The sequence below is a fragment of the Alosa pseudoharengus genome, unplaced genomic scaffold (assembly GCF_046254945.1).
Source record: "Alosa pseudoharengus isolate Yale_2024_CS ecotype anadromous, Long Island Sound unplaced genomic scaffold, YU_APseudo_1.1 YU_APseudo_1.1_scf_9, whole genome shotgun sequence".
Classification (NCBI taxonomy): Eukaryota; Metazoa; Chordata; class Actinopteri; order Clupeiformes; family Clupeidae; genus Alosa; species Alosa pseudoharengus.
In genome coordinates, this window is record NW_027468881.1 from 13,066,780 (window position 1) to 13,094,431 (window position 27,652).

At 47.0% G+C, this 27,652-nt stretch overlaps 1 protein-coding gene across 2 annotated transcripts; it reads left to right on the plus strand.

Moving 5' to 3' along the window:
- Nucleotides 1-1,929: 1,929 nt before the first annotated feature.
- epha2b (eph receptor A2 b) lies at nt 1,930-21,611 on the plus strand. Of its 2 annotated transcripts, XM_076277416.1 has the most exons (17): nt 1,930-2,068; nt 2,720-2,787; nt 4,148-4,799; nt 13,722-13,877; nt 14,015-14,347; nt 14,813-14,940; nt 15,088-15,271; nt 15,458-15,554; nt 16,321-16,373; nt 16,493-16,618; nt 17,614-17,799; nt 18,113-18,174; nt 18,395-18,604; nt 18,745-18,894; nt 19,154-19,347; nt 19,728-19,883; nt 21,375-21,611. In XM_076277416.1, exons 1-17 carry the CDS (start codon nt 1,987-1,989, stop codon nt 21,481-21,483), a joined length of 2,946 nt encoding a protein of 981 aa, XP_076133531.1. In that variant the 5' UTR covers nt 1,930-1,986; the 3' UTR covers nt 21,484-21,611. The 2 variants fall into 2 exon arrangements, with proteins under 2 accessions (XP_076133531.1, XP_076133530.1); XM_076277415.1 differs by lacking the exon at nt 1,930-2,068 and having other exon boundaries at nt 2,111-2,787.
- The last annotated feature ends 6,041 nt before the right edge of the window (nt 21,612-27,652 follow it).

Genomic DNA, 27,652 nt, shown 5'->3' on the forward strand with positions numbered 1-27,652 from the left:
CTCAGCCCACACTTGTCGCTGTATGTTGATGGGCTGGCAACAATGAGCCTGCTGTTCCCCTCCAGCCTTCTGCTGGGTATACTCACACCTGTGCCTGGCTGGCAGCCCTCCCATTTAGCTCTTTAGCTCTTACCCCCCCCACACCCCAACACCCCTCCTCCTCCACGTATACACTTCATTTCTTCATCTCTCCTCCTCTATGTCTCTCTCTCTGTCGTTCAGAGTATTTTTATATATGGGGGCTGTATTTTGCTATGAACTCTCTCTCTCTCTCTCTCTCTCTCTCTCAAAGGACACGAGAGAAAACTCCCTGAAGTCCCACAAAAAAGGGATTGGCCATTCTGAGAAGTGTGGTTTGTGGGCATTGGAAAAGGTTGGAGAATTTATTTTCTTTATTTTGCCACTTGTTTTTGCTTCACCTTCACTCGTTCTTTTTTCTGTCTTTGTCTATCCATAATTTCTTTCTTTCTCTCTCTCTCTCTAGCCACATCTTTCATCTGTCTTTTTAAATATTCCTTCTCTGTTTGCTCCATCCCCTCCATCTCCCCCTTTTAGTCTCTCTCTCTCCTCCCTCTTCTACTCTCTTGTTCATTCCTCCCTCCTCTCCCTGCCCTCTTCCTATCCCCCCATCCCTGAGTGTTGATATGCGTACGTGAAGAGAGGTGTGAAGAGGCTGGGGAGAGGACGTAAAGGAGGTGGCATTGTTATCTGAATGGAGGGTTGAAACTCTAGGCTTATCCTCCTGTGTAAGGGGGCTTTGTGGAGATGGTGGCCGGTGGGGCTGGGGGGCAGTTGTGGGAGTGTGAGTTTGACTTGGCTAGAGTTCCACAGTAGTCCGACCAACTCTCCGTCGTAAGTGTAACAGGAGCAAAAAAAAAGTTCATGTGTGCATTTGGTGCAATGATTGTTTTACTTTTTTTTTTAAGTGGGACCATTTCTTTCATAATAATGGCATCCACATATGTGGTGGTTAAAATAGTTTTCACATTATATTTTATATCATGCACTCGGCACAATCTATTATCATTCTATGAAAGTACTGAAGGGAAACACTCTCTTTGTGTCTCTGGCTCTTTTGTTTGGGAATAATTATATACTCTTTACTGATTAAAAGTTCAAGTTGCATGAAGTTGAATCAAGTTGAATTTGGAAGCACTAATTCACAGAAGCACAAAAACGTTGTTGCTCTCACTGTTGCTTTCACGTTTGGCAGCTCTCACTGTGCGGGTGACAGTTTAGTCCCTGAAGTGGTGATCTTCACATAGAAAGTCCTTGACTCTAAAATTCCTCCAAGTTGCTAGGTGATACCATTGTTGTAAATTCAACCCCACATACAGGGTCCCTGGAGCACACCCTCCCACTCAACGTCTCCAACCAGCACAATATCCTTGTAGGAGGAAACAATGTTTGCTTTATCACATTCATGTCTTTTTTTTCTTTTGAAAAGTTTCAGTCTCCATCCACCTACCAGGATGTATTTTGGATAAGTCTGAAACAAGCTTACAATTTACAGACTTCAATAAAATATTTTTGAGACAGGGAAACAAAAAAACAGAGGCCAAAAATATGTGATGCACAGACAGCATAAATCTAGGCATAGCCGACAAGATAGAAGGACACAAAGAAAGAAAGAAAGAAAGAATTTGAATAACTTTCCTCAGCGTTTGGCAGGTTGTTATCTATACTGTACATAAACTAGAACAATGACTTACCTTACATCCACCGGTAATTGGCACAGGTGGGTTAGACTTTGATATTGGGCGTATAGTTGCACCAAGCGAAACACGCAACCATAGCAGCCATATACCACACCTCCTCCCTATTAGGAATTCGACAAAATTCCGACGGGCGGAGCCCATGACGCCGTGCATTTCTGAATGAGTCCTCGGAGAGCCGAACTACTAGCAGTGCAGAAATCAGTACCACCGAGGAAGAAGGCTGCCAAGAGTAAAACGGACTTGAAGAGGAAGAAAACGTTTCAATAAAATGGAATACTGGGGATTTAAGTGCATTTTGTTTTTTACCATATTTATTAACTGTATATTTATTTCACAACAAAATAAGGAAGGTGAGTAACCTACAATTTACCTAAAAGTTATGCTAAACCAACTTCCTTTAACATCATAGTCAGGTAGCGCGTGGTGTAAGTATGGGTGAATACGAAAAGTATGCAGTTGCATTTCAATTTGCAGGTTAATTGTCATTCATCTGACACCAATTTAAATGAATTTGAAAGCACCTTGCATTTATACATTTATCGTGTTATAGGCTATTTACTTTTTGGGACTGTTTGTCTAATTCTAGACTAATGCTCAGTGCTATTTGAGTGGTGTGGTATATTTCAGAACGTGTGCTGTTGAATGTTGGATTGGTAAAGGTTTTTAGATAATTGATGGTCTTCGCATTACATATTATTATTACACATTTGCGTCAATTAACAGCTTACTAAAGTCAGCCAGCTTAGGCTACTTTTGAGGGTATATTTAAACTGTTCTGTACAAAGATCTCACTCATCACAATAACTTATGCTGTACAGTTCACTTGTTATAGGCTTGTCTTGTCATGTAAGGGCAGAGTTAAGAGAGGAATTTACTGGAAGTTATCTTTTCCTGGCTATAGATGCTATTTATTAACACGAGCAAGGCTTTCAGGAACGACCAAATAAATGGTTCTTTCAGAGCGCATAAAACTGAAACATCTCTTTTTTGGTCTTTCACAGAAGTGCTCTTGGACATGGTTGCATCGGGATCGGAGCTGGGCTGGTTGAAATGGCCAGACGAGAACGGGGTGAGTAACTAACTTGGAAAAAAAGAACGTTGTCACTCTCGACTGAGTGCCTTTACTAGACAGTTTCTATAGGACAATTCTATTTATTTGCTTTACCAGCGGTTCTTAGAAGGGGGAAATTACATTTTTCAGTTGTTCAGGGTGATTTTTAGAGCGCATGTCTTTAATGTGTTCTATTAAAAAGGGATTTAACAGTTTCAGGATTGGCTTTACTGAAGACAGAGTTTGAGCTGTTAGACAGAAAAAAGTTTGAAAGATAAATGCTGCAAGCTTTCTGCGTGGAGAATACTTGTGGCCTCGTGTGGTTTTAAAGCCCTGTCTTCAGGATTTTATAAGTAAGGGTGTAATTAACATTTAAAGTTAGGACTATGTGGTGTTTTTTTTAGACATGTAAGTTAAGCACTTCAGTGGAGCTGTCTTTTTACACTCGTTTTGTAGCTGGAGTTTTTGTGGAATGGTTTTCATTATTTCAACTATTCAAGTTGGACGAAAAACTCCTGGTGCATTGAAAACAGAGGGAATTAGTTTAGTGCGCCTGCCTTGCCTGGCTGCAGTTAGCAGGTTTTCTCTTTTTCCTCTCGACTTGACTGATCTGGAATGTCCATGCAAATTACTGTCCGTAAGGTGATGGTGATTTGGTACAAGTTCAGACAAGTTTCCCTTTGTGAAGCTTAGCCACAATATTACAATTCACAGCTGTAAAATGTCTGTCATTAAAATAATAATAATCAAAAATAATTCCCTGATGCCTGAGATGATGTATGTTAACAGTTAACATGTGTACAACTGCAGTGTACAAACATATTAACAGCACAGGAGATTTAATTTAAAGCACCCTGTCTAAAAAAGCACATATGTCAGCAATGTTTGGACCTCATGTTGGTAAAAATTACAGTCTTAATGAGCTACTGGGGTTTTAATGAGGGTATAAATTCCTTTTCAACTGGTGTAAGGACTCCGAAACAGTATGGCCTATATATTTTATGGGGGCATTTGTTCTCCAGTTGCATGATACCCCCCCCCCCTCATTCCTATGCCACACACTGAGCAAACAATGCAACACTCTTATAATTAATAGCCCAGTGGCAGCATCTATAGTGAGAACCGCATACTGCAGCTCCATGCATAGCACAATGAAAGGGAAATGTTCCCCACTGTCCAGACAAACTATATCAGCAAACATGGCTGACCATGGATAAGAACCTCTGTGGATATTGCTTGAGGCTGGTGATAAATCCTGTATGGATGACTTGGTGATTGTTGCCTTCCTGTTCAATTGTGTGGTCAGAGCCTTTGAGACAAATCTACCACAGTAAGGCATTCATGATCTGTGTGCTCTGCTCTCTTTTTTCCATTGCAGTGGGAAATAGCTCAGACTGCTTTTAATGGGTCTTTGCACTACAACTACTTTGTATGTAATGTGGAGTCACCCGCAGGCCAGGACAACTGGCTTCGCACCACCTTCATTCAGCGGCACCCGACTGCCTCCCGAGTGTTTGTGGAGCTGCGGTTTGTGGTGCGGGACTGTAACTCCTTCAACGGTGCCTCACTCACCTGCAAGGAGACCTTCAACCTCTTCGCCTCCGATTCCGACGTGGACATCGGCACCAACTTCCGCAAGAGCCAGTTCCGTAAGGTGGCCACCATCGCCCCCGACGAGATCTCAAAGATGGGCGGGCTGAAGATGAACACGGAGACCCGGGTGGTGGAAGGCCTCAGCCGCAAGGGCTTCTACCTGGCCTTCCAGGACATCGGGGCCTGCCTGGCCCTCTTCTCAGTCAGGGTTTACTACAAGATCTGCCCGGCCACCATCAAGAGCCTGGCAGCCTTCCCCGAGACCGTGGCTGGTGGGGACAAACAAAACCTGCGCAAGGTGGCGGGCGAGTGTGTGGAGAACGCTGTGAGTGCCAACCAGCCGCTCATCTACTGCACGGCGGAAGGCGAGTGGGTGGTGCCGGTCGGGCAGTGCCAGTGCCGCGAGGGATACGAGCCAGAGGGCGATGCGTGCCAAGGTAAGAGATAACTTCCCCTCTGACACACTCTCTAGCCTTAACGACCGCGGATGCTACAGGAGTTGTTTGGAATTGGAATTAAATGGCTCATAGAGCAGGAATTCCGTCCCCCTGGGTACATTGACTCCCATGAAAAGGAATGGAATGCTTCAACTGCCTTGAGCAAGTCACCGCATCTCTCTGTGACCATAAACACAAAAAATGCTCATAGTCATTCGGTGATTTTGGCCACAGGTTGCTTAGGAAAGATAGGAAGAAGGGAATAATAATAATAGTCTCTCATTTTGTTGTCGTCTGACTGAATCTGCTGCTTATCTCTTTGATATGTGGATAGGAAGCATTCTTTTGGAAAGAGGCAGTGGTGTGGAAATGAAGTGTAGCTCTACTCTTTTTACCTTTTATGCATTCATTTACTTCTTATTGCTCTGAGCCACCATCTTGGGGAAATTCAGGGAAAAGCTTGTTGATTATTTCAGGGATACTTTTTTCCCTTGATTTCTGTCCTCATGCATTCCTTTAAGACTAACAGGCTCATACCTCAAGTCAGAAACTGTAGCGAATGATTGTGCTCAAGGCAAACGTTTTCCATGGACGTGTTCACTGCATGCCTATAAAGGACATGGTATTACCTGGGTCTGTTGGGCATGTAGCATTTTCTTCCTGACCTTGTTCTTTCTCACGGTGCATTCTGTAGGTGTGAGTTAAGTGGCCTGACATTCAGGTGTTTTGTGACTCAATGTGTGTGTGTGAGTGAGAGAGAGAGAAAGAAAGAGTGCAGGCATGTCAGGGCCCGTAAGGAGTTACAACATTACAAAACCCTTCAAACTCCATCACTTTCAGCGCATTTTACTTTCCGCACACGATCTTGCCGAGACAAGTTAAATGAGCAGGGAATGTATACAAACTTGTCTGATTGAAAAGCAGTTTGCAAACACTTGCAACACTCGCCTCACAGGTAGATGGCCTTGGAACAGTTTACTTGTTTTGCACAAACACTGAATACGTGTGGTTAAATATGGTGTTCCGTTTCTCCTTGTGTGGAACCTGAAGTCAAACATTCAGCAGGATATATTTGTGAAAGCTGAGAACTGGAGTAGGCAAGAGGGAGAAGGAGAGACAAACAGTGTGAGAAAGGGAGCTAGAGAGAGGAAAAGGAAGAAAAAAATGGAGGGGGCATTTTTAAAGAGGTGGGGAATGGAATGTAAAGGTAGTAGAACAATGCGGCGCTGTGTTTGCAGCCGGAGATATTGGTCCCTCTTGCCCTCCCTCTCCTCTGCAGCTCTCCTCTCCTCTCTTCTCTTCTCTCCAATGCATTCCTCTCCTGAGCTTACCGAGGAGCCTCCCTGATTACGACAGGCCTGAGGAATTCCCACGGGGAGTGCTGTGGGCCCTCTCTCTCTCTCTCTTTCTCTCTCTCTCTCTCTTTCTGTGATGGATATATGGATGATGGAGGCCAATCAGTTGGCCACGTAGTCAGAGGAATAGGAAAAGGCAGCATGAGTGCGATGGAGAAAGTTGTGCGACACTTTGTACATACTATCTCCACGCCCTCATAACCATTGGAAGCCTTCTTGAAGTAATTGCCCAATTGTGTTTTCATAAATCTCATAAATCTAATTGTTTGTTTTTTTTGTCTCACCTCACCTGTGGGTCAGTAAGCACTTAATCTTTGTCTGTCAGTGTGCCAGTTTTTTTAGCTAGATGAGTCACTTTATTCAGGATCTGTTTAGTTTGTATTGCAGTTCTGAAAATAAAGAATCTTTCTCTTTCTTTTTCTCATTCTCGTTCTCTCTTTCTCTCTCTCATTCTGTCCATCTCCCTCACACCACACCCACACACACACTGCACACCCCCCCCCCACACACACACACACTGCGCACCCCCCCCCCCCCTCCCCCCACACACACACACACACTGCACACAGACGCACACACAATACACACACACAGCCACAATCTGTACTCTGTCCCTACTTGCATTGACTCACTGTTTACACTGACACAATTTTCCTAGCTATAAAGAAGTGCCCCTCCTTCCTCATAATCTTCTTGGGCACAAAGGCGCACATACCTCCTCTGACCACACAATGGCACATTTTGCTTGACCTGTGCTGTGATTGGGCAAGTAAAAACCTCATGCCCACGCCCTGTGCCAGCAGAGACACACAGAGAACACATAGCACAGTGCAGTCCAAACCTGGCCAAATGCTGGGCAACCATTTGTCAGGCATAAAGGGTTGATCACAAATACATGAGAGTTGAGAGCTATTCTTTGGAGGGGACTGGTGTGGTGATGCTGGACTTTTCTTTCCTTCTTTCCTCTCAGGGAGGCGTTCCCGATTTACTGTAATCTCCTGTTTCTTTTTCTACCCACTGGCTGGAACAGAAACTGTTGGTGACTGTTCAGGCTGGTGTGTGGTGGTGAGTGACTGACTAGGTAGTAATTGACTTGGGTGTGTGTGTGCTCAAGAGCTGTAAGTGCTGGTTAGGCTAGGTTATGCATCTTTTTTGTCTTTCTTTCTCCGGGCTGTTCCCTCTCCCTGATTTTTCTCCCCTCTTCCTGTTTCTTGCTCTTATTGCATCCTTGCTTGCCCCTTTTTTGCTTGTTTTTTGGCTTTTGTGTAGGCCTTTCTTACCTTTTACTGTTTCTCTTTCTTTCTCTCTCTTTCGCTCTCTCTTTCTGCCACTCTACTCTGTCCACTCTTAGTCTATCTTTTTTTTTTCTCGCTATGGGTGAATGTGATACAGCCTTTTGGCCCTCTCGGTCTCCACTGGGGCTTGCTGCCCAGTCCTCCTCACGCTGATACCGCTCAAATGTTTTTTGACGGGTTTGTTACTGATGATGTTGTTTTTGGCCTGGGAGCATGGGTCATGGAAGCGACACGCACTGAGACTTTAAACATCCAGTTTCACACGGCCTCGGACGAAACCTCACGGAGCCCGATCCCAAGTGTTGTCTGGTGTCCAGTAAATAAACATGCCCCCCTCTCCAGCATCGGTCGCCGTTAAAGATAAATAGATGCTTAACATCGATGGCCTTATTCATGCGTCACCAGACGACTGGTCACATCAGTTGCTTCAAAATGTCTATTTTGAAAATCCAATGTATTTTGACCGTCTTGATAAACCATCTTGATTAAGACCAATTATACTCATCCCCACGTCTCAAGAAGCTGACTAACACTGCAAGCCTTGATCACGTTATTTGACTAGCTTTACTTTCCTTTCACCGGTATCCACACACACAACCCCCTTGAGCTTGACTTGATTGGTGCATGAGCTTTCGGGAGATGAACAGCTTAGGAGGCACACAGCTGAGTGGTGGTGGGTGGGGTGGGGCGTGAGACCTCGGCACACCAACAGGAGAGAGAGAAAGAGCTTGATGAAGAAATCAGCACACTGCTGTGTGAGAATGGGCCGTGAAACTCATGCTGTGCAATTTAGTGAATTTGCTGGGCCGGTCCTCCCCATTGTGTGCGGCCCACTGGAGGTTACAGGGTGGGAGAGTCCCAGTGAGGTACCGACAGAGAGAATGATCCTGGCTTTGAAGGCTTTGTCTCTCTGAGCGCAACACTGAAACTCGACCATAAGTGCTAGCCTCCCTTGCCATGTTGGCTAAAGCGCTCCCGGGCCTCTTTGATGGAGGGCGCGCTTAGAGGAGAACAAGGAGGCTGCGGAAATATGTTTTAAATGTGCGGCTGATGTTAAGCGCTGAAGGTTGTTTCACCCTGTGTGACCTATAATTACTCCCACCTTTACTTCAGGCTAATTTTCTTGGATTATGCTGTTTTTCCCCTAGTCGCCTGAATTGTTTTCTCTGTTCTCTGTCCTGCTTAGGCTTTTTTCGGTGAGCTGTCAATGTGTTTACACCCCCCCCCCCCCCACCCCCCAACACACATCCCCCAACCCAAGTTGAGTTATGCGTTGAAGACGGCAATTTTGTCATAATGTTTAGAGTATTTGTGAGATTCAGTAGACGGTGGATAGATTTGTTGTCCTTAAGTGTAAATTTAACGTGACCTTGTGGTTTGAGGTTCTCGGAAGTCGGGCGGTTTGTGAAGGGGAGGAAAATCCAGGGCACCGGTATCTTTTCTTAAATGACTCAGGCATGGGAGTCAACGGAATATTTCCACCCAAAAGAGAGAGGATGCCCACATCAAGCACAGCTATGTTTGTCTGTGGAGAAATCCCTTTTTTCTCTCCCCTTCTCCTTTTGGAGGAGTGAAAGAATGTTTTCCCCTGCCAGAGTTTGAGGGTGTGAGTGAGTTAGTGTCTGCATAGGTAGATGTGTATGTTTGTTTTGACCGTAGCCATAGTTTCTGCCTCGTTGGTGCCATGCTGTTCACCGGCGCTGGCTCCCGTTTTATGGCCGACTTAGTCCACGAAGCCATGTTGGTGTGTGTGTGTGTATGAGGGGGGGTATGTTTCCTGTGCGTGGCATTCCAATGATGGAGGGCCTGAGCTGGAGAGGGGATGTGTTGAGTGCATTGTGAGGCTGGTGTGTGAGGTCAGCACTTTCCTGCCCAGTATCGGGGCAGTGTCAGACACACACACACACACACACACACACACACACACACACAGGACGAGCGGCGGTGCAGACCGGAGGCCTGTTAATCCTCAGTGACCCTCCAACTCGTCGGCTCAGGGCTTTTCATTGTTGTGCTCATTCACTGGCCTTCATTCACTCACTCATTTTCCACATAATAAGGAATTTTGTTTATTGGTTTACGTGGCCTCTCTAAGCGGAAGCAGACTTGCAACAGCACCTGAATATGGGGAAACTAGGAGGGCAGGAAAGGCTCAAAGGGCACGTGCTTGTTTGTGATGAATATCACTGTAAAATAATGTGGTTTGTCCAAAGAAGAAAACAGAAACACTCAAACGGAATACATGGCTCTTTGAATAACAGGAGCTTAGCTTCTTAGCTATTTCTCTCTTAATATAGAATTTCTCTTCCTATCCTTTTGTTTTGTTTTCTTTTCAGCCCTTTTCCCACTTTAATCTGCATTATTATCTTTAAGGAGGAGGAGAAAAGTGTGAAAAGACTAGGATTACAGCAGTTATTGTCGTCCGTTAACGACTAGATGAAAGGATGAGTAGAATTGTAAAGCAGAGATGTAATTCTCTTACAGCTGTTCTATAGGCCTGGTAATCCCTTTGACTAACTTGGTCCCCATACCTAGATCATCCCCCTCCTACACACACCCACACCCACACACTGGCCCAGGGGCATCGTGTTACAACTGCCCCTCCACCCACAGTCTCACGCATTGTTGAGCATAGCCACAAGGCCACTCACTCAGACAGACAGGCTGTCAGGCTGTCACGCACTCCCCAAAAAACACACTCTCCACACAAAGCATCAAGAGGCTTGTCAGCAGAAAGAGAGGACAGAGAAACAAGAAAAAACTGCAACAATTTGACCAAAGGGGAAAGAAAAGAACAAAAAAAGGCCAAAGACGACATGTTGATGGATGTTTTTTTCCCTCTCTTTTTTTTTTCAAAGACCCATTCCTGCAGCGGCAGGTTTTACTCTTGATACCAATCTGTGTTTCTAATGATGCTTTTTCTCGTGTGATTTGCGTTTCCCCCCTTTCTAGCGATCTCCACGGACACTACTTCTGGAGTTAACCTCTCAACCCCTCTGAAACGAGTCCCGGGCTGCTGTCCTCACTCACTGCACCGCTCTGTTTGTTTTGCTTGGCCATCAACTCCCGGCAGACCCGGCCCTTTAACTCACTGCCGCCCAGACCCTGAGGCAACCTCTGCCTGCTCGCTCGCAGGCTAATGACTTTAGCTTGGCCTTGTTTTTCTTTCGCTCTGCCTATGAGGACACCAACACCAGCACCTCTCCCTTCCTCTCCCCTCCACCCCCGTTCCATTTCAGTCCTCAGTCCGCTCCCTCTGACTCACTCTTAGTCCTTGAGGGATTTCTCATGTCTAGCCGTTATGTATGCCTTTATCCATCCATCCACTCATCCATCCATCCATCCATCCATCCATCCAACCATCCATCCATCTGTCTATCTGTCTATCCGTCGGTCTCCTCATTAGCTCCGCTCCCCCGTCTGTCGTCACCCTTCTGTCGACAGCCCACTCGACCACTGTGGGGGCCAGGCGGGTCACAGGAGAACAGGAGATCTTGCTCTGCTCCTCACAATAAACAAACACGCACTCCCAGGCCTCTCAGAGCCTAATCCCCTCAACACTGTGCAGGAGACCGGCTCTTCAGGGCTCGGCGGGGAGATGTTTTTGCAAGTCGCTCAGCTGGTAATGTCAGCGGCCCTCAAAAGTCATATGCTACAATTTTTTTCTTTCTTTCCCTCTGTCCCCCCCCCGGCTGTTTCTTTCCCTTTGCTTTAAAACCAACCTCAGCAGTGTTTCTCTCGTTGGCTCTTGTTCCTCGCCTGCTTTGATTGGCTGGCCTAGGAAGGAAGCCGAGCAGCAGCCTTGCGGTTCCTGCTTCCTGTTGTGTCCGGCGCACAAAGACAAAGCCCTCGGAGTGCACAGGCGCATTCCTTTTGGCCTGTGGGGCTGCACAGATGCGAGACTCTCAGCTGACGCTTTCCTCACTGCTTCGGCACATTCACAGCAACATTTTGGAGATTGCAACACACACACACACACACACACACACAAATACACACAAATACACACAAATCACCTAATCTGTCATTGCATGTCAGCTACATTCCTCAGTTTGGCAGCAGAAATCAGTAGATATTGATTCCCTAGTAGTTAACTATCAGATCAGTTAATCGGCCAATTTGTGCTTTTCTTTTTGATCGAATTCCAAGGCCAGTACAAGATGATCACCTCCACCCATTCCAAATTGATTAGTCTCCTTTTATTTCTCTTTTTGTCCCTCAGTGTTAAGAGGCTTGTTCCCTGTGCTCTATTGGCATGTGGTATCTCCACCCTTCCCCAACAAGTGTTGGTGGCAAGCTGAATTGAAGAGTCTTGTGTGCCTGTTGTCCCGGGTGAATGGCCCCGCTGAATGCAAGACGGACCCTCACATGTGGCTTGAGGGGCGAGGGAAGGGACCCCAAAGAATCTTGCGGGGATTACGCGAGGAGGAGGAGGGGGGGGGGGGGGTGGGTGGGTAGATGCGTGGGCATATGAATTGAGGCTCACCGCAGCAGCTGTTAAGACCTCTTAGAAGTGAATGGAACAATTCTCTCTCTTTCTCTCTGTCTGTCTGTCTCTCTCTCTCCTTTCTCGCGTTCCCTCTGTCTCTGCTTTCTCCTTTCTCTCTGGCCTCAGCAGGAGTCATTATCCCCCCAACCCACCGACCCCACTTCTGTCTCCACTCCCCAAGTCCCTCTGTCTCTCGCCCCTTTCCCCTCGTGTCCGCATAGGTCGCGTTAATGAGTTGTAGTAAAAATGTAGCCGCAACAGCTGGCAGAGAATAGGCGAACGGGGCTCCACTTGAAAGGGAGGAATGAGTAACATGCAGGCCTGTTTCTCGGACTCTCTGCCCGAATTCTTTTCATGCTAAGACGTTTGCTTTTGAAATTGGAGCGTGCATGTTTCTCATAGACTTAAAGTAATGTATACCTCTCCCTGCCTCTCCTGTTTTACAGCAAACACTGCAACCATAAACAGGGGCCTACTTGAAACAAAGCTTTGGTCAGGGAGGGGCTCCTACCCTATAATCAGTTGTGTTGGCAAAATATTCTCTTTCCGGCAACCCAACCTGAAACAAATAAGTGACCCTGTCATCCATCCATCAGTTTTAGAAGTGTGACTGCGTCCCCCTCTCAAAGCAGTGTTTTAGATGAGTGCACTGGAGGCTAATTTCATCTGCTCTGACTATTGTTTCAGACTTGTTCTAACTTTTCCTTTCCTGGCTTCTGACACTGAAACCGCCTCTGATTCTTCACATATTTCACCCTGTGGCACTTTTCTACCTCCATTTACACACATGCACTTGCAGACAGTTTTATCGCATTGTTGATCTCCCCCTACCCCCCCCCCCCCCCCATCCAATCGCACGCACATTAATTTTCTGTGATTCATCAAAGGCGCACCGCACGGGTTCACCATACTTTTCGGGCGCCTTGATCAAGTTTCACGCTTGATCTGACATTCATAAAGCCCATTAACAAGCCCAAGCTGATATCGGTGGGTTCCTCCCTCAGCCAGCGGAGGCGGGTGGAGGGGTCGTGCTAAAGGAAGAGGGGAGGAGGGGGGCTGGTGGTGATTGGTGGGTGGAAGTGGACGGAGGAAGGACGTGACCAACGTGTGCTGGAATGTTTCTGGACAGATGCAGGGGAGACCTTTTCATTTTCTCCACTATATTTCCTGTTTATACTTTTTTTTTGGAACATGTAACAGAATGACGTGTTCCAAAATATATGTACATCCAGAAATGTCACAAAGAAACACTCATGCATATACAGAGAGGACCGCTCTGTTGTGCCATTGTGTTTGTTTAGGGGTGCGATGTTGACTTCCGTACAGTCTTGTGTCTGTACAGTGGGCCGGGACGACTCATTGTTTGAGTTCTCTCCAAACCTGTTTAGTCTTCTGGTAGATGCAGTTTTAGCTTAGCTCTTTCTCTCTCGGTTTTGTTCAGTTCACTGTCTTCTTTCTTTGCTCTGGTGTGTGTGTGTGCGCGTGCAGTGCTTGACTGGAATGTGGGATGACTGGTCTTGTTTGTAGAGAAGAGAGGGAGAGGTACAGAAAGAAGAGTAAGGAGTGAGTGCATTGGTTTTTTTCTTTGTGGACTTTGAGCACTCCCTATCCACGGGGGAGGGAAAGAGACAGACACTTCAAAAGGAGTTGCTTTAGTGAACCTCTGCATTTGTTATGAACTTGACACTAGCTTTCAAAGCCCAATCTTTGTTGTATGTTTCTCTTTCCTCCTCTCTCCCTCTGTTCCTTGGCCAACTCCCGTATGTGTGGTCTCCTTGCACAGAGTGTCAGCCGGGCTTTTTCAAAGCGGACGCATCCAGCGAGGCCTGCCAGCCGTGTCCAGCGAACACCCAGCCATCCGAGGCAGGAGCTCTGGCCTGTCCCTGCGTGGATGGGTATCACCGTGCCTCCACAGACCCCTTGTCCGAAGGCTGTTCCGGTAAGGGCAAAAAACACTCACAATGCCCTTGTCCGTCTCATTTTAGTTTTCTTTTCTATTCTATTGGATTAATTGCTAGTTATCCTAGCCACAATCCGTTTTTTCATACTCTGTTGTATTTTATTCTCATCTTGAAGGCTTGCCCTCCGAACCTGTGGATCTGGCCGCAACACCAGTCCTGGGCGCTTCGGGCAAAGTGATGCTGTCCTGGAACCCCCCGGAGGACACGGGCGGCCGCTCGGACCTGACCTACCGCGTGACGTGCGAGCTCTGCGATGAATCGGCCTCGGCCTGTGTGCCGTGCGACGAGCACATCCGATTTGAGACCGACTTGGCAGACACCAACGTGGTCATCGGCCTGCTGGAGTCTGGCGTGAACTATACCCTCAGCGTGGAGGCGCGCAGCGGCGTGTCCCAGTTCAGCACCCAGCGGGCAGTCAACTCCATCACCACCATCCTGCACGACACCGGTGAGAAGCCCCAGCCAGGCGGCACCTCTTCACACAGCTCTACAGAAAACATGCTTTGAGTGCCTTGAAAAGTGCTATATAAAATGTGACGTGATGTTGTTTTACATTACATTACATCACATTATGTTACATTTATTTGTTTAGCAGATGCTTTTATCTAAAACATCCAACCATGCAAAATTGTGCAGATATGCTTTCTCATTAGTATGTGTGTTCACCAGGTGTGTTGGTATTAGCACCTGACTCTAACTGTTGAGCCACAGGAAGCACTTTTAATTGTTCTTACTAAAACAGGAAGTGGTTGGGATGAGATCACTTTTTTCACCAAAAGACCGATGTCCCCAACTGTTACATGTGAAGCTACACCCATGTTTGCATAGTAGTATACTTGGCAGTGGACTAAGGGTGTTGTAATGCTGTTTCTAGTCTAGTACCGTGACCTTCAACCTCCGTCCTCCTCCACAGATCCTCTGAAGGTGACGACCATGCAGCTGGATGAGCGCGGCCCCAATAGCCTGTCCCTGTCATGGACCGTGTCCCGCAGAGGCAAATTGGCCGCCCGCAACCGCTACCAGCTGATGTACCGCAAGAAGGTTAGAGCAGGACACAATCTTTAGCACCGCTCACAAATCACTGACCGGTCATTATTCAGCTCCGAGAGGCGGACCCTCCAATCGCCTCAGTGTTGTGTTTGCTTTTATTGGCTAACGTCCTGTCCTGTCACGTTCGCTCCCTGTCAGGATGGCGAGGGCGAGACCTTCTCGTCTGGCACCACGTACACTGTGCTGATCTTGGAGAACACCTCGGTGCAGATCCCCGACCTGGCTCCGGCCACTGCGTATCTCTTCAGGGTCCAGGCTCTGAACGCTGACGGCACCCCCGGGACCGACGTCATGGAGCACGAGTTCACCACCATGGCAGAGGGTAAGAGGGGGAAGGAGTGGACATCATTGTGTGTGTGTGTGTGTGTGTGTTTGTGTGTGTGTGTGTGTGAGAAAATGACTTCATACTTCAGAGCTGAGTAGGCCTGTTGCAGTGCAGTGAGTGTGTGTGAATGTGTTTTTTGTTTAATTCTCTTTCCTAATTCTTCTCCTTGTTTCATCCCCTCAGCTCCAAACCAGGGCAACACCTCAGTGATTCTGGCTGCAGCAGTGGGGGGAGGCGCCATGCTGCTTATCGTCGTGGTGGTCCTGCTCGTACGCAAACGGTCAGAACACTCTTTCTTTCTTTCTTTCTTTCTTTCTTTCTTTCTCTCTCTCTCCCTCCCTCCAGTCTTTTGTCTCCCCCTCAATACTTACTTTGTCTCCTCCCCATCCACTCCCTTCTTTAACGGTCCCTCCTCTCTTTTTCTTTTCTTTCTTTTTTCTCCATAGCAAATGATCCAAAAGGACATCTTCTTTTGCATTCATCACTGCTCCTCTCCTTACCCCCCCTCCCTGCCTTTCTCTCTCCAATTTAGCTGCTTTCAGGCCCCTTGTATCTGTTTCTGTTTCCCTCCAGTGGGGAGGAAAGAATTGCCCCTGAATGCTCTCTGTGGCTCCTCAAAGCCGGCGCTCTAACAAGTAGCAGGTCTGAAAAGGGCCGAATCAGAAGGCCACATTGTTTCAGATAAGAGGCGACTGGTTCTCTTTGAGTCTCAGACATTAGCAGAGGGCTCTGTGAAGGTGACCCCCACCCCCACCCCACCTCCCCCGGTCCCCACCTCCCTCCACCCGCCAGCCCTGTCTGTCTGTGATAACCCGACCTCCTGTCACCACTTGGCAAACACAGGCACCTTTTTCATTTGAAATCAAAGCCCACGCTCTGAGAACATCTACGCTTAGAAATCATTAACAGAACATTCGCAGCAGCATGGGAAAATCGGCACAGAGGTTGCCCTTCTAACCAAAGGCTTGACTGGGATATAACCTGGTCTTCAGGATTAGGTTTTTAATTTTTTTTTAAATATATATATTTCTCTTTTTCCTCTGCAGGAGAAGAGGGTCTCACACAAGACAAGGCCCAGAAGACACTTACTTCAGCCCAGGTAAAACACAATTTGAGCTGTTCTAAACCACGTAATCCTCCACGTTACTACTGTGGCCCCCTGTGGAGTTGACTTTATGTACGTTTTACGCACCGTCGTCATTGGATCTGTTTTTTCAGAACAACTGAAACCCCTGAAGACGTATGTCGACCCCCACACATATGAGGACCCCAACACAGCCGTGCACAAGTTCACAAAGGAAATCCACCCCAGTCACGTCACCAAGCAGAAAGTCATCGGTGCTGGTTAGTAACCTCCTCTTGAATCAAAAGAACACCCTACACCTCTCTTGGGGTGCAGTTGAGACCCTGGGAGAGATAAGGGTGTTTTCCCCCCTCTCAACATGTGAAGGCATTATTTATTTGGAGTTACGTGAGAGGCACAGCTCACTGCCTGGAGTGACAGTCGAAACACAGCTCAGATCAGAATCTGCACATTGCGATTCTTGCACTACATGTTTGGACATATTTCAGAGTGGCAAGTTGTTCCCCCAAGAGAGCATTTGTTTTCCAGAAGAAAAAAAAAAAGACACTTCAGTCTGATCTCGGCTGTTTGCGTAACCCTCTCGGTACTCCCATTTCTCCTCCCGTCATGTTTGTTTTCCACTCCTGCTAATTGAATCCAAAATAAGATGTTGCACCCCTTTATTAAATAAACAGTGACTTAATTGAAACAGTAAGCTGGGTTTTTTGAAAGGATGTACCTCATTGGTCGGCGGTCGCTGACCTGTGGCTGGGTGGATTATGGTGCAAGGGTCACCTTTACCCTTTGTCCACCCCCACAGGATTTCCCACGGCCCGCCGCAATCCTCGCCAGGGCGAGACAGCTGATTCCCATAACTAACCCCCCCCCCCCTCCACTCACACACACACACACACACACATGCACACACTCAAAAGCACACACACACTCAAACACACACACACACACACACTCCAACATTCCCCCTCCCCCACTCCAGACAAGCCACTGACCAGCAGTGTCCAGTTAACCCTCTTGATTGATAACCTGACCTTAAGGTGTGCCGAGGCCATGCCATGTGTTTTTGTTTATGCTCGCCTGTCTTCACGCCCTCATTCTCTGTGCCTATGTGTGAGCCTTGATTATCGCCACAGCATCTGGTTCACAGTTTATTCCCAGCCCCTATAAAGCGCTGTAGTTCAAACACATGGCATAAAGTGTAGTGCGGCATGATGTGTGTGGTTATCTCATGCCCCTATCCTGCTCTGCTTCGCTGTAGGGGAGTTTGGGGAAGTGTACCGCGGCATCCTGAAAGCGCCCGGGCGCAAGGAGACGGCGGTGGCCGTTAAGACTCTGAAGCCGGGCTACACGGAGAAGCAGAGGCAGGACTTCCTGAGCGAGGCCAGCATCATGGGCCAGTTCACCCACCAGAACATCATCCGCCTAGAAGGGGTCGTCACCAAGTGTGAGTGCCGCCCTTTCTCTCTCTCTTGCTCTCTCTCTCTCTTTCTTTCTCTCTCTCTCTCTCTCTCTCCTGTCTTTCTCTTTCTCCCTCTCGCTTGTCTTTCTCTCTCTCTCCCTCTCGCTCTCACTCTCTCCTGTCTCTCTCTCTCTCTTGATCTCTCCTGTATTTCTCTCTCTCTCTCTTGATCTCTCTCTTTTGTCTTTCTCTCTTGTAGATCTTGTGAACATTTTTGTAATGCTTTGAGAGTGGTTCTGGCAGTACATAGATATTTTTGTTTTTCTATTATTCATTTGGCTTTATTTGCCCATTTCAGTCAAACATGCCATGATCGTGACTGAGTACATGGAGAATGGGGCCCTGGACAAATACCTAAAGGTGAGTCATGTACCTGTCTCAAACATTACCATTGTGGCTATGACCTCAGCTTCAACCTCTCACAATGGTAGTTTACACAATGTACATTATTCAGGGTATGGAGAGGAACTACATGCAACAGTGCAAATGTTTTCTTATAAATGTAATAGAAAAATATCTAGGAATATATACATGTACTGTATGTTAATATTTGTTTCTTTTTTCTGTCTTTTCTTTCCAGGATCATGATGGGGAGATGACCTCCTTCCAGGTGGTTGGAATGCTTCGTGGGATAGCAGCAGGGATGAAGTACTTGTCCGACATGAGCTATGTGCACAGGGACCTGGCTGCCCGCAACATCCTGGTCAACTGCAACATGGAGTGTAAGGTGTCCGACTTCGGCTTGTCCCGTGTGTTGGAGGACGACCCAGAGGGGACCTATACCACCAGTGTGAGTTTCAGACCTATTTCCAGCTCCCGGTTTCATAGCACTTGTAATTTCGTCGTCAGACTATTATTTCGATGTGGGGAGCATGAACGAATGCCCTTTCATTGTCCACTGACCTTTTGTCTGTGTTTTTACCACAACAGGGAGGCAAGATCCCAATCCGCTGGACGGCTCCTGAGGCCATCGCCTACAGGAAGTTTACCTCGGCCAGCGACGTGTGGAGCTTTGGCATCGTCATGTGGGAGGTGATGGCCTTCGGCGAGCGGCCATACTGGGATATGAGCAACCACGAGGTAGGCCACCAGAGTTCCGTCTGATGCAATGAAATGTAACGTTATGTGTGGGTGGACCGACCAGGGAAGGGCAAAGCACGGAGAAAAGGGAAGGAGTGTTTTTGCTGTTGTTTCATGCTGTGGTTGGAAAAGTTCTCCTAAATATAGTCACGCATAGAACATGAGGACGTTGGAATGCAAGTAGAAGGCAGAAGGACTCAAAACGAAACATCTGGACACTAAAGTCACCGTTTTGATTGTTTGCATGTTTGTTTGTCAGGTGATGAAAGCCATAAACGAGGCCTTCCGCCTGCCCGCGCCAATGGACTGCCCATCAGCGGTGTACCAGTTGATGCTGCAGTGCTGGCAGCAGGACCGCTCCAAGAGGCCCCGCTTCCCGGACATCGTCAGCATCCTGGACAAGCTGCTCAAGAGCCCTGAGTCTCTAAAGGCCATCGCTGACTTTGATCCCCGGTAAGACTTCACCTCGGCATCGGTGTTCACTTGCACGCGATGGCAAACGGTGTGAGAAAATCCAGAGATGCTTGAGGTTCTTTTGGTTGGCAGGTAGTATCAGTTTTGGTATGCTGAGATGTTGGGACATGCACTGCGTACTGCTGAGCAGTGTCAGCGATTTAGTTAGATCTGTATCATAGTATTTGCGTGCCTGGGAAAAACAAAGGGAGTTAGGGGCAGGCGGAACTGCCACACTCTCATCTGTTATCTGATGATGAAACCGCACAAACTGGTCTTCCTTAATAAGTACAACAATACAATAAAAAGATAATAGTTGCATGCAAATTGTGTGTCTGTCTGTCTGTCTCTTATTGTTTTTGGCCTCTGTGTCCCATCAGTGTGTCCATCCGGCTCCCCAGCACCAGCGGTTCAGATGGCTCTCCGTTCAGGTCTGTGTCGGAGTGGCTGGAGTCCATCAAGATGAGCCAGTACAGCGAAAACTTCTCCTGCGCTGGCATCGTGTCCATGGAGCAGGTGCTGCAGATGAAGAGCGAGTGAGTACAAGGGACACACACACACACACACACACACACACACACACCGTCCCGCTCCTCCAATCACACAGACTGCACACACACCACCGCTGGCGCATGCAGCCCAACCTGCCCAACGTCTGCCGGGTACCAAAACTATAAACAGTCACCCAGTTGATGAGGTAGCACGAGATCATATTTATAGGCAAGTTAGTATTTTGGCCTTAATTCTGAAACATATTGAAACATGTTTTCCATATTTCATCCCCAAAAGCCAGTAATTTAATGACCCGAATATGTGTGTCGGTTACGAGGATTACCAGTCTGGGCCACAGACCAGCATACTTTACTAAATCTGGCAGGGATGGTTATAATGCAATATCATAAGGTGTAATTAATATTCGGCCGTCTAACAAGGTGCTTACTCACTTTTATTGTCCAATAAAAGGCCTGAATTGCCGTGAGTCATTGTCGTTGAAGTTACAAGGGAAGGCAAAGGGAAAGAGGAAGAAGGGAAGAATAGGCTTTTTCCCCCCTCAGTGGACTGGTGGTGGTGGTGAGGTGGTGGCGGCTTGCGGTCAGCCTCCCTCCCTCCTTTCTTCCATCCCTCCCTTCCTCCCTCCATCTCTCGTATCCCTCCCAAGTGCCCGCAGCGGTCCAGCGCAGGGCTGCCTGGCTGCAGCCAGAGACCGCCATTTCAGCTCCGGCCTGGGACACATAGGGCTGTGTGGCTTTCTCTGCCCTCTGTGGGGAGAAGGAAGGGATACAGAGAGTAGAGGAGAGGAGGTGAAGAGGGAGGGAGGGAAGGAGAAGGGAGAGAGAAGGACTCAGCTCAGACAAAAAGAGGACGATTAGACCGCTGCGGAGGGAGGCCGAGATTTGGAGATTTTGTTTTCCGGGAGGGAATGGGGGCAGCAGGGGCGCTGTCCCATCTTTAGCCTTAGTGGGGTGAGAGTTCAGGAGGGGACCTGCAGAGAAGAGGCACAGCTTTTTGGGAAAGCGGGGAGGCTGGAGCAGAGTTTTGACCACACTGACCCCTGGCTCTCTTCCCATGTTCGCTTTTAGCTCTGGAAGCTGGGTAAACTATGTGCAGGGAGGGGACAGAATGCGAAATAAATCCCTTTGATGTGTTTTTGTTATATTTTTCTGTGTGTTTTGTTTGACTTTATGGCCGTATGTTCCATCTGTTGTCATCTGGTAGTACTCTTAAAAAGACCAGCAACTATTTACAAGGCTCCCACTTTCCTTGCCTGCCAGGGGCCTGGTTCATGGCAGCGATGGAAGATCCTTGTTAAGTCATTAAGACCCTAATTAAAGATGTAATTAGGCAACTGGATCCATCCGCGTTGCATGCATGCGTGAGTGGCTTTGCTCAAAAAACACCCTTTTCCCGTTTTTTGGCCTGTCTGCCTCTGGGTGGAAAACTCTCCTCTTGCAGCCAGGGCTGAGATTTGTTACTCTGGTCCCTCCCTCACCCTCTCTCTCTCTCTCTCTCCTTGTTCTCCTCCACAGGGACATCCGAAACATCGGCGTCCGGTTGCCCGGGCATCTGAAGCGGATTGCGTACAGCATCCTGGGCCTGAAGGACCAGACCAGCACCCTGAGCGTGTTTGCGGTGTGAGGCAGACGCCCTGACACACACGCGTGCGCGCACACACACCCTCTCATGACCAGCGAAGTCTTTGAAGCCCAGGCCCCCAGGCCCCCAGGCACTGACTGACTGACGGAACTCCACACTAAACCCCCCCCCCCCCCCCATCACCACCATCACCCCCACCCCCCCCCCCACCCCGAGCTGCAGGGACGGCTCCTGACTGGGGCGGACCCCCCAGCCCCACCCCCACCCCCCCAGCCAGCCCGTGATGGACTCCTGGCGGTGTGACATGCCGCAGATTTGATAGACTTGATATCAACGAATGGAGAAGAGCAACGGTGGGAAGTGGGAGAAGAAAGCTATGAAAGCTATACATTGGACCATGTATAAAAGATATATATTTTTTGATATTCTATTTTTTTTAAAACATTCTAAGTTTTGTTTGGTCTTCTTACATGCATGCTTCTTTTGGAAGAAGTGTAATCAGATTAGTTGTTAATGTTTCTATTCTGCTGTGGCTGCAGGATCTGGGAAACCCAAGCAGGCATATGGATGGTAATTCTTTGTTGGCATTGCAACGTCTGTTAACTGTAGAGGGGCCCCATTCACCAAAGGGCACGACTTTTAAAAATCGACTTTCCTAAGGGCTTGATCTTGCCGTTATTTAAAGGGAGGGCTATTGAATGGTGTAAATGGAAATAGGATTTCATTTGAAGCTTTGAAGTAATTTCGAATATAAAAAGCACCTCAATTCTTCTGAAGATGAAAGTCCCTTCAGGAGAAGTTACGAGCGTGGAAATTTGTATAAGCTGGGAAATTCTTGTTGAACCATTGCTTGTTCCAAGGGTATTCTAGGGTGACCTGCCAGGGCATGTTGAGTGACGTCTCTGTGGAGTGCGCTGGCTTTAGAGGATGACTTTGTGGCCTTACTTTGAAATTTGCAGTGAAGAACCTCAGCACCAGCCATCAACAGTTTTGGGAGCCTGGAAGGTGTGGGGGGAAGCGAGCGTTTATGTTGTAGCCATGAAGCGCCTGAGGAACTTGGAGGAGAGTGCTTAGAGGGAGGCCACAGACAACCCAGAATAGGGAAAAAATAGCACTTACGAGGAAAAAGAAAACACACACGCATACACACACACACACACACACACAGAGGGCAACAATTCTGAGGCGGCCGGATGGTCACAGTTGAAATGGCAGGTTTGGTATCCTGCTGTAGCCTTGTCTCTCCTAATGAAGGGGATGACATTTAAAAACGGAACCGAGAGGGAGAGAGAAAGAAAGAAAGTGGAACGGGAAGCTCCAGTTGGTGCCGACTGGAATGTTGCTGATCTCTAATTGGAAAAAGCGGAAAAAGCCTGCAGTGACAGGGCAGTGGTGATTGCTGCATCGAGTACACAAGGCTTGCGCAAAATGCAGGCAAGGCTCCCAGCGCTGGCAGACTCCCCGAGACGAGTCCAAAGCGTTCGTTCGTCAAACAGCAAAGAAATGTAAATTGCCAGTAGACATCCAGTTGATGGGCTGTTGGTTTGTCCGTTGTACTGCACGTCAGCACATAATCAACTTCTTTGATGATCTTGAAGATTATTGTAGATTAGCAGTGCCAAATTGATTATGTGCTTGGAGATGCCAGATGTCTTATGTGGGGGTAAAAACACTATGTGCTTTTCTTGCACATGTTAACCATTCCTTGGGCTTCTCTTCATTCTGTTCACCACAAACCCATCTATAGAGAAATGACTGAAAAAAACCTCCACACCACCCGCTGTATAGAAGAGGGAGAGAGGACATACAGTATACTGGGTGACATTACGCCTCTGACTGTCTGGGCAGTCGCTGAGGAATTTCCTAGGAAGTCTGTCTCACCTCAGAGCTCAGCTCACCTCATCTGTCTCCATCGCAGTCTTTCATTTAATCATGAAAGCCAAGGAGTCTCTTACTGAGGATTTCACTTAGATATTTTTTTTTAAATAATAAAAAAAACATTGGTGAATGTTTAATTACTTCATTTTCTTTCTTATATATAAATATATGAATTTGTTCTTCACGGTCCTCATTATGATTGTCTTGAAGCTGATGCCTAACGAGTGAGGTTGTTTTGGGACTGGGTCATTGATGTGTAGTGTTGTTTTTTTTGCAGTGGTTGCCTCCACTGTGACAAAGGGAAATATAAAAAAAGTGTAGTTTGTTAACCCTGTCTACCTTTATTTCATGTTGTAAACAATTTCTCTTTGCAATGTTTTTTTCCTAATTGCAAAGAGTTTTCCCCACACAGAGATTACAGACAATTTGGCGCTCTCTCAAAGGAAAAAAAAATACAACACTATTTGGCCAATTGTTTTGTACTTAATTTAATAGCCTATTTATTTTATTCTTTTATTTATTGTCATAGTTACACTGAGATGGGATTTATTTGTAATTGAAGTTCTTTTTTTCAATCACAATAAAGTCTTTGTAGCCTAAATATTACTGCTTTGAGTTTCTCGTCCATTTTTTTAGTTAATGAAAAGAAAATGTAGCATATTGTTAATATAAAATTTGTAAATATAGCATATTTTGTGTGTACTGTCATATACCTGAACCTCTAATAAAAATCCTGATCAGAGAAGTGTATAAGATATGGATCTTTTCCACAGAAAGGCAAACCCATATTAAGCCATCCAGCTGTCATTGTAGACCTCAAGCACACTTAGTGAGTTGACTCAGCTAGGCATACAGTAAACATATAGTACATATAACGGTAGTAAACATTCCAAACAACTACATTACACATTACACATTACACAACTACACAAACTACATGACCATAGAGTATTGTACCCATTTGTATTGCCTGACTGGTCTTCTGGTCCATGCTTTTTGCCTGATTAGCTTGTGTCGCACAAAGACAGTCTGTTTATTTAACTTCTTAACTCGACTCCTCTGGGTAATGGCTTTAAGCATTGTGTCGAAAGTCTGCTCTAAAGCCCTGGATCAGTTTAAGTGAAACATAAATACATGCGCGCAGCAGACCGAGAGGCCTCAAGGCCATCCGGTACCTACTAGGGCCTATCTGCGTAATACATTAATTAAAATAATTACTCCGACTAAAGGTCAACTGTATTTGAGGACAAAACGTTTCGCTAATGCTTATTGGAGGTTGACCTCCAAACATTGAGGACGGCCCACATGGTGAGAGAATCCTCTCTTGGGTTGACTTCTAGCCTTCCGTGAGGATTGCGCTCTGGTCTTTTAATTTCGACTGAACTTGAAAAGGGATGGCTGCTTTGTCTGGTGCCTATTATCAGCTGGTTGCCGGCTGAGCATTGCATGTTGCACAAGCGCCTAATGCATTCTTTAGATAAGATGGGAAGTACCAGGTTTGAAAAAAAAAAAAGGAATGCAAATATTTGGCCGCTTGGATCTACCTGGCCCCGGCAGTAGTCTGGTAAACAAAGAAACAACATCAAGGAAGACAATCAGGCAGAGAGAGCATGGGAACCAGAAGAATGACTGCTGGGCCTACAAAGTCATAGCATTGTGTCTGTGGGCCTATCTGTGACTCTACGTCTCCTTTGTCCCTGGTTAAGCCTTGCTGATGTAATCGAGCCTAGAAAGGGCATTTGTTTAGTGCGGCCACCAGCCCCAAAACCGAGAAAGTGTTGAGATTTTCCGTCCACTGCCTGTTGGTGTGTGTCATGTGGTCGAGCAGTGGCCATTCTTCAGAAATGAAAGCCCTGAATGTATTTTTTTTATTTAAAAAAAAGAGATCCAACTGGTGTTTTGTTGTTTGATGCCTTTATATGTGGTCTCATGTCAACAAAGGCTTTTTGGAGCCTACCTATCAATTCAAGTATTAGCAAACCATTTTGTTTCTTCATGTGCGTACACATCTGTGTGTGGTTGTGTGTCTGTGTGTGTGTGTGTGTGTGTGTGTGTATGTGTGGGTGTGTGGCTTTGTGTGTGTGCGCTCTTGTGTAGGCTGGTATCCCGTCTATCCTCTGGCTGAAGCCTTCAGTGGCTTGTGTCGAATCCCTTCATGTCGTACACATGGTTTTGCTTTCACTGTGGATTCTGCTGTGTGGGGCCTGTGGCTTTCAATTTTTAGGTTTTCCTCTTTCTAGTGGCTTTTTAAAAACGCCTCCTTTCTGTAAAGGAAAAAAAAAAGACTTCCATTGTAAAAAAAAAGAGATCATGCTACTGTTCATGTATGACTTTCCTCTTCCACTCCGTCCTTTTCCTTTCCGTAGTCCTCGTTTTCATCTGCGCCCTTACAGGCAGGCTCATTTTGGAATTTGCATCGTGGCTAATTTTAGAGATTGGTTCTTGACCGAAAAAAACACATCCTCCAATTTGCGTCTATATTGGTCGCCTTCCCTCTCTCTCTCTCTGGCCTCTGCTCTGTTCTTTCTGTATGGCTGGCAAGCCGTTTTTTATTACACTCTCTCTTTCTCTCTTCATCTCATGGCGCGTTACCCCATCTTCTTTTCCCCTCAATCTGCCTTGTTGAGTGATTACGAGGGAAGGAGTTGAGGAAAGTTGTGGGAATTTTTAGGGGGCTGAGCTGTTGTTAAACCTTTGTGTCGACTGAGTAAACAGAGTCAGGCCAGTTATTTTCAGTGCAGAAAAACTAGAAAACATACACGGAAAGGAAAAATAGGCCTTGCAAGTTCAGTTTATTGTTAAGTGGGGAGAAATGTATACATTTTGACAGGGCGAATATTTAGTTTCCATGTCTGAAAATAAAAAGGTTAACAGTGAAATTAAACAAAGTTCGGTAAGATTGCTTTCTCTGGCATCTTGTGCAGTCGCACAGGAAAGCCATACTTGCCCAACTGGATGTTGACACAAGGAGAGACCTTTAAAAGGAGGAACATGTCGTGGAGGATGACTTTATAAAATATACCCCTCATTCCTCTTAATTGTTGGGTTTCTTAATGAGTGTTTTGTTCACAGGCGGGACGTTTCCATGGAGACTAACTTTTTGCACTTTATCAGTCACTTCCACACATCTGGGTTGCTATGACTGGCACCTTCTGCCTGAGGTGCCCTTGACAACTCTCCTGTTGACTTTGCCTATCTTATCAGATTTTTTTTAACCCATGTACAATTACGTTTATGTTAGAATCAACAGACTTGGCAGGCTGTGTTTTTTTTTTTTTTTTGGGGGGGGGGGAAGTATTCCTGGTCTGCTTCTTTACCCAGTGTGTTTAAACAGGCAGGCACACAAAGCTTCTGGAAGTGACCTCTGTGGGCAAGAATTCCAGATCCTGGCGCATTCTGTGTCGGAATACACTTCCACACAACAGGCGAGGGTATTCCCGCAAGCCAGTCCTGAGAGGCGGAGAACAGTCCACTTCTCCGTCCCGCCAGCCTGTTTTCTTTCGCCTGATCAAAACGCGCAATCATGCCCCCCGTCCCCCCCTCCTCTTTTTCCTTCTTTCCTTCATTATTTTGACCTTTTTTCCAGCCTTCTGACGTTCTTGGCCACATCGACCGTGACAGTCTTTTCAAACTTCATCACTTCTCTCTGTGAAGGCATTCTTCTCCCCTGCCCCTCCCCCCCCCTCCTTCTCGGCCACCCCTTCATTTCCTCCTGTCTACATGTGTTTCTGGGGCCATTAATCGTTCCTCCCTGCGCAACGTGAACCCCAGCAGATAATTACAGTAATTAAACCAATTAGGGAGCATATGGAACGAGGGTTTGCTTGGCCCCGGGGCCATAAGGGCCTGCTCTACATCCCTCAATGGGCCACAGCTGAGGTGGTCCCTGTCAGTGGCCCTGCTGGAATCACTGGGGGGAAATTGTTTCAGCCCCATTTTGGATTAGCGCAATTTCCCTATTTTTCTTTTCTCTTTTCCGAACGGTCCTGGACATGCCCAGGGAGTTGCAGGCACCAGGTCCAGCCTCTGCAGCTCTGTGTGTCTGGACGACAGAGGAAGGAAAGCAGAGAGAGAGAGAGAGAGAGAGAGAGAGAGAGACAGACAGACAGACAGAGAGAGAGAGAGAGAGAGAGAGAGAGAATCAAGGATGTGAGAACTGGCAGGCGCTGGTCTGGTCGAGACAACATGATTGATGCAGCCCGTGCCATGGAGGCGCCCTCTACCCCCCCTCACGGACGGGCAAAAAGTGACAATAGCCCCTGTGTGTGCAGCACAGGTGGGCCTGGGGCAAACTGGAAGTCACCCTGCCTCGCACACGTGTGTGCTAAATTCT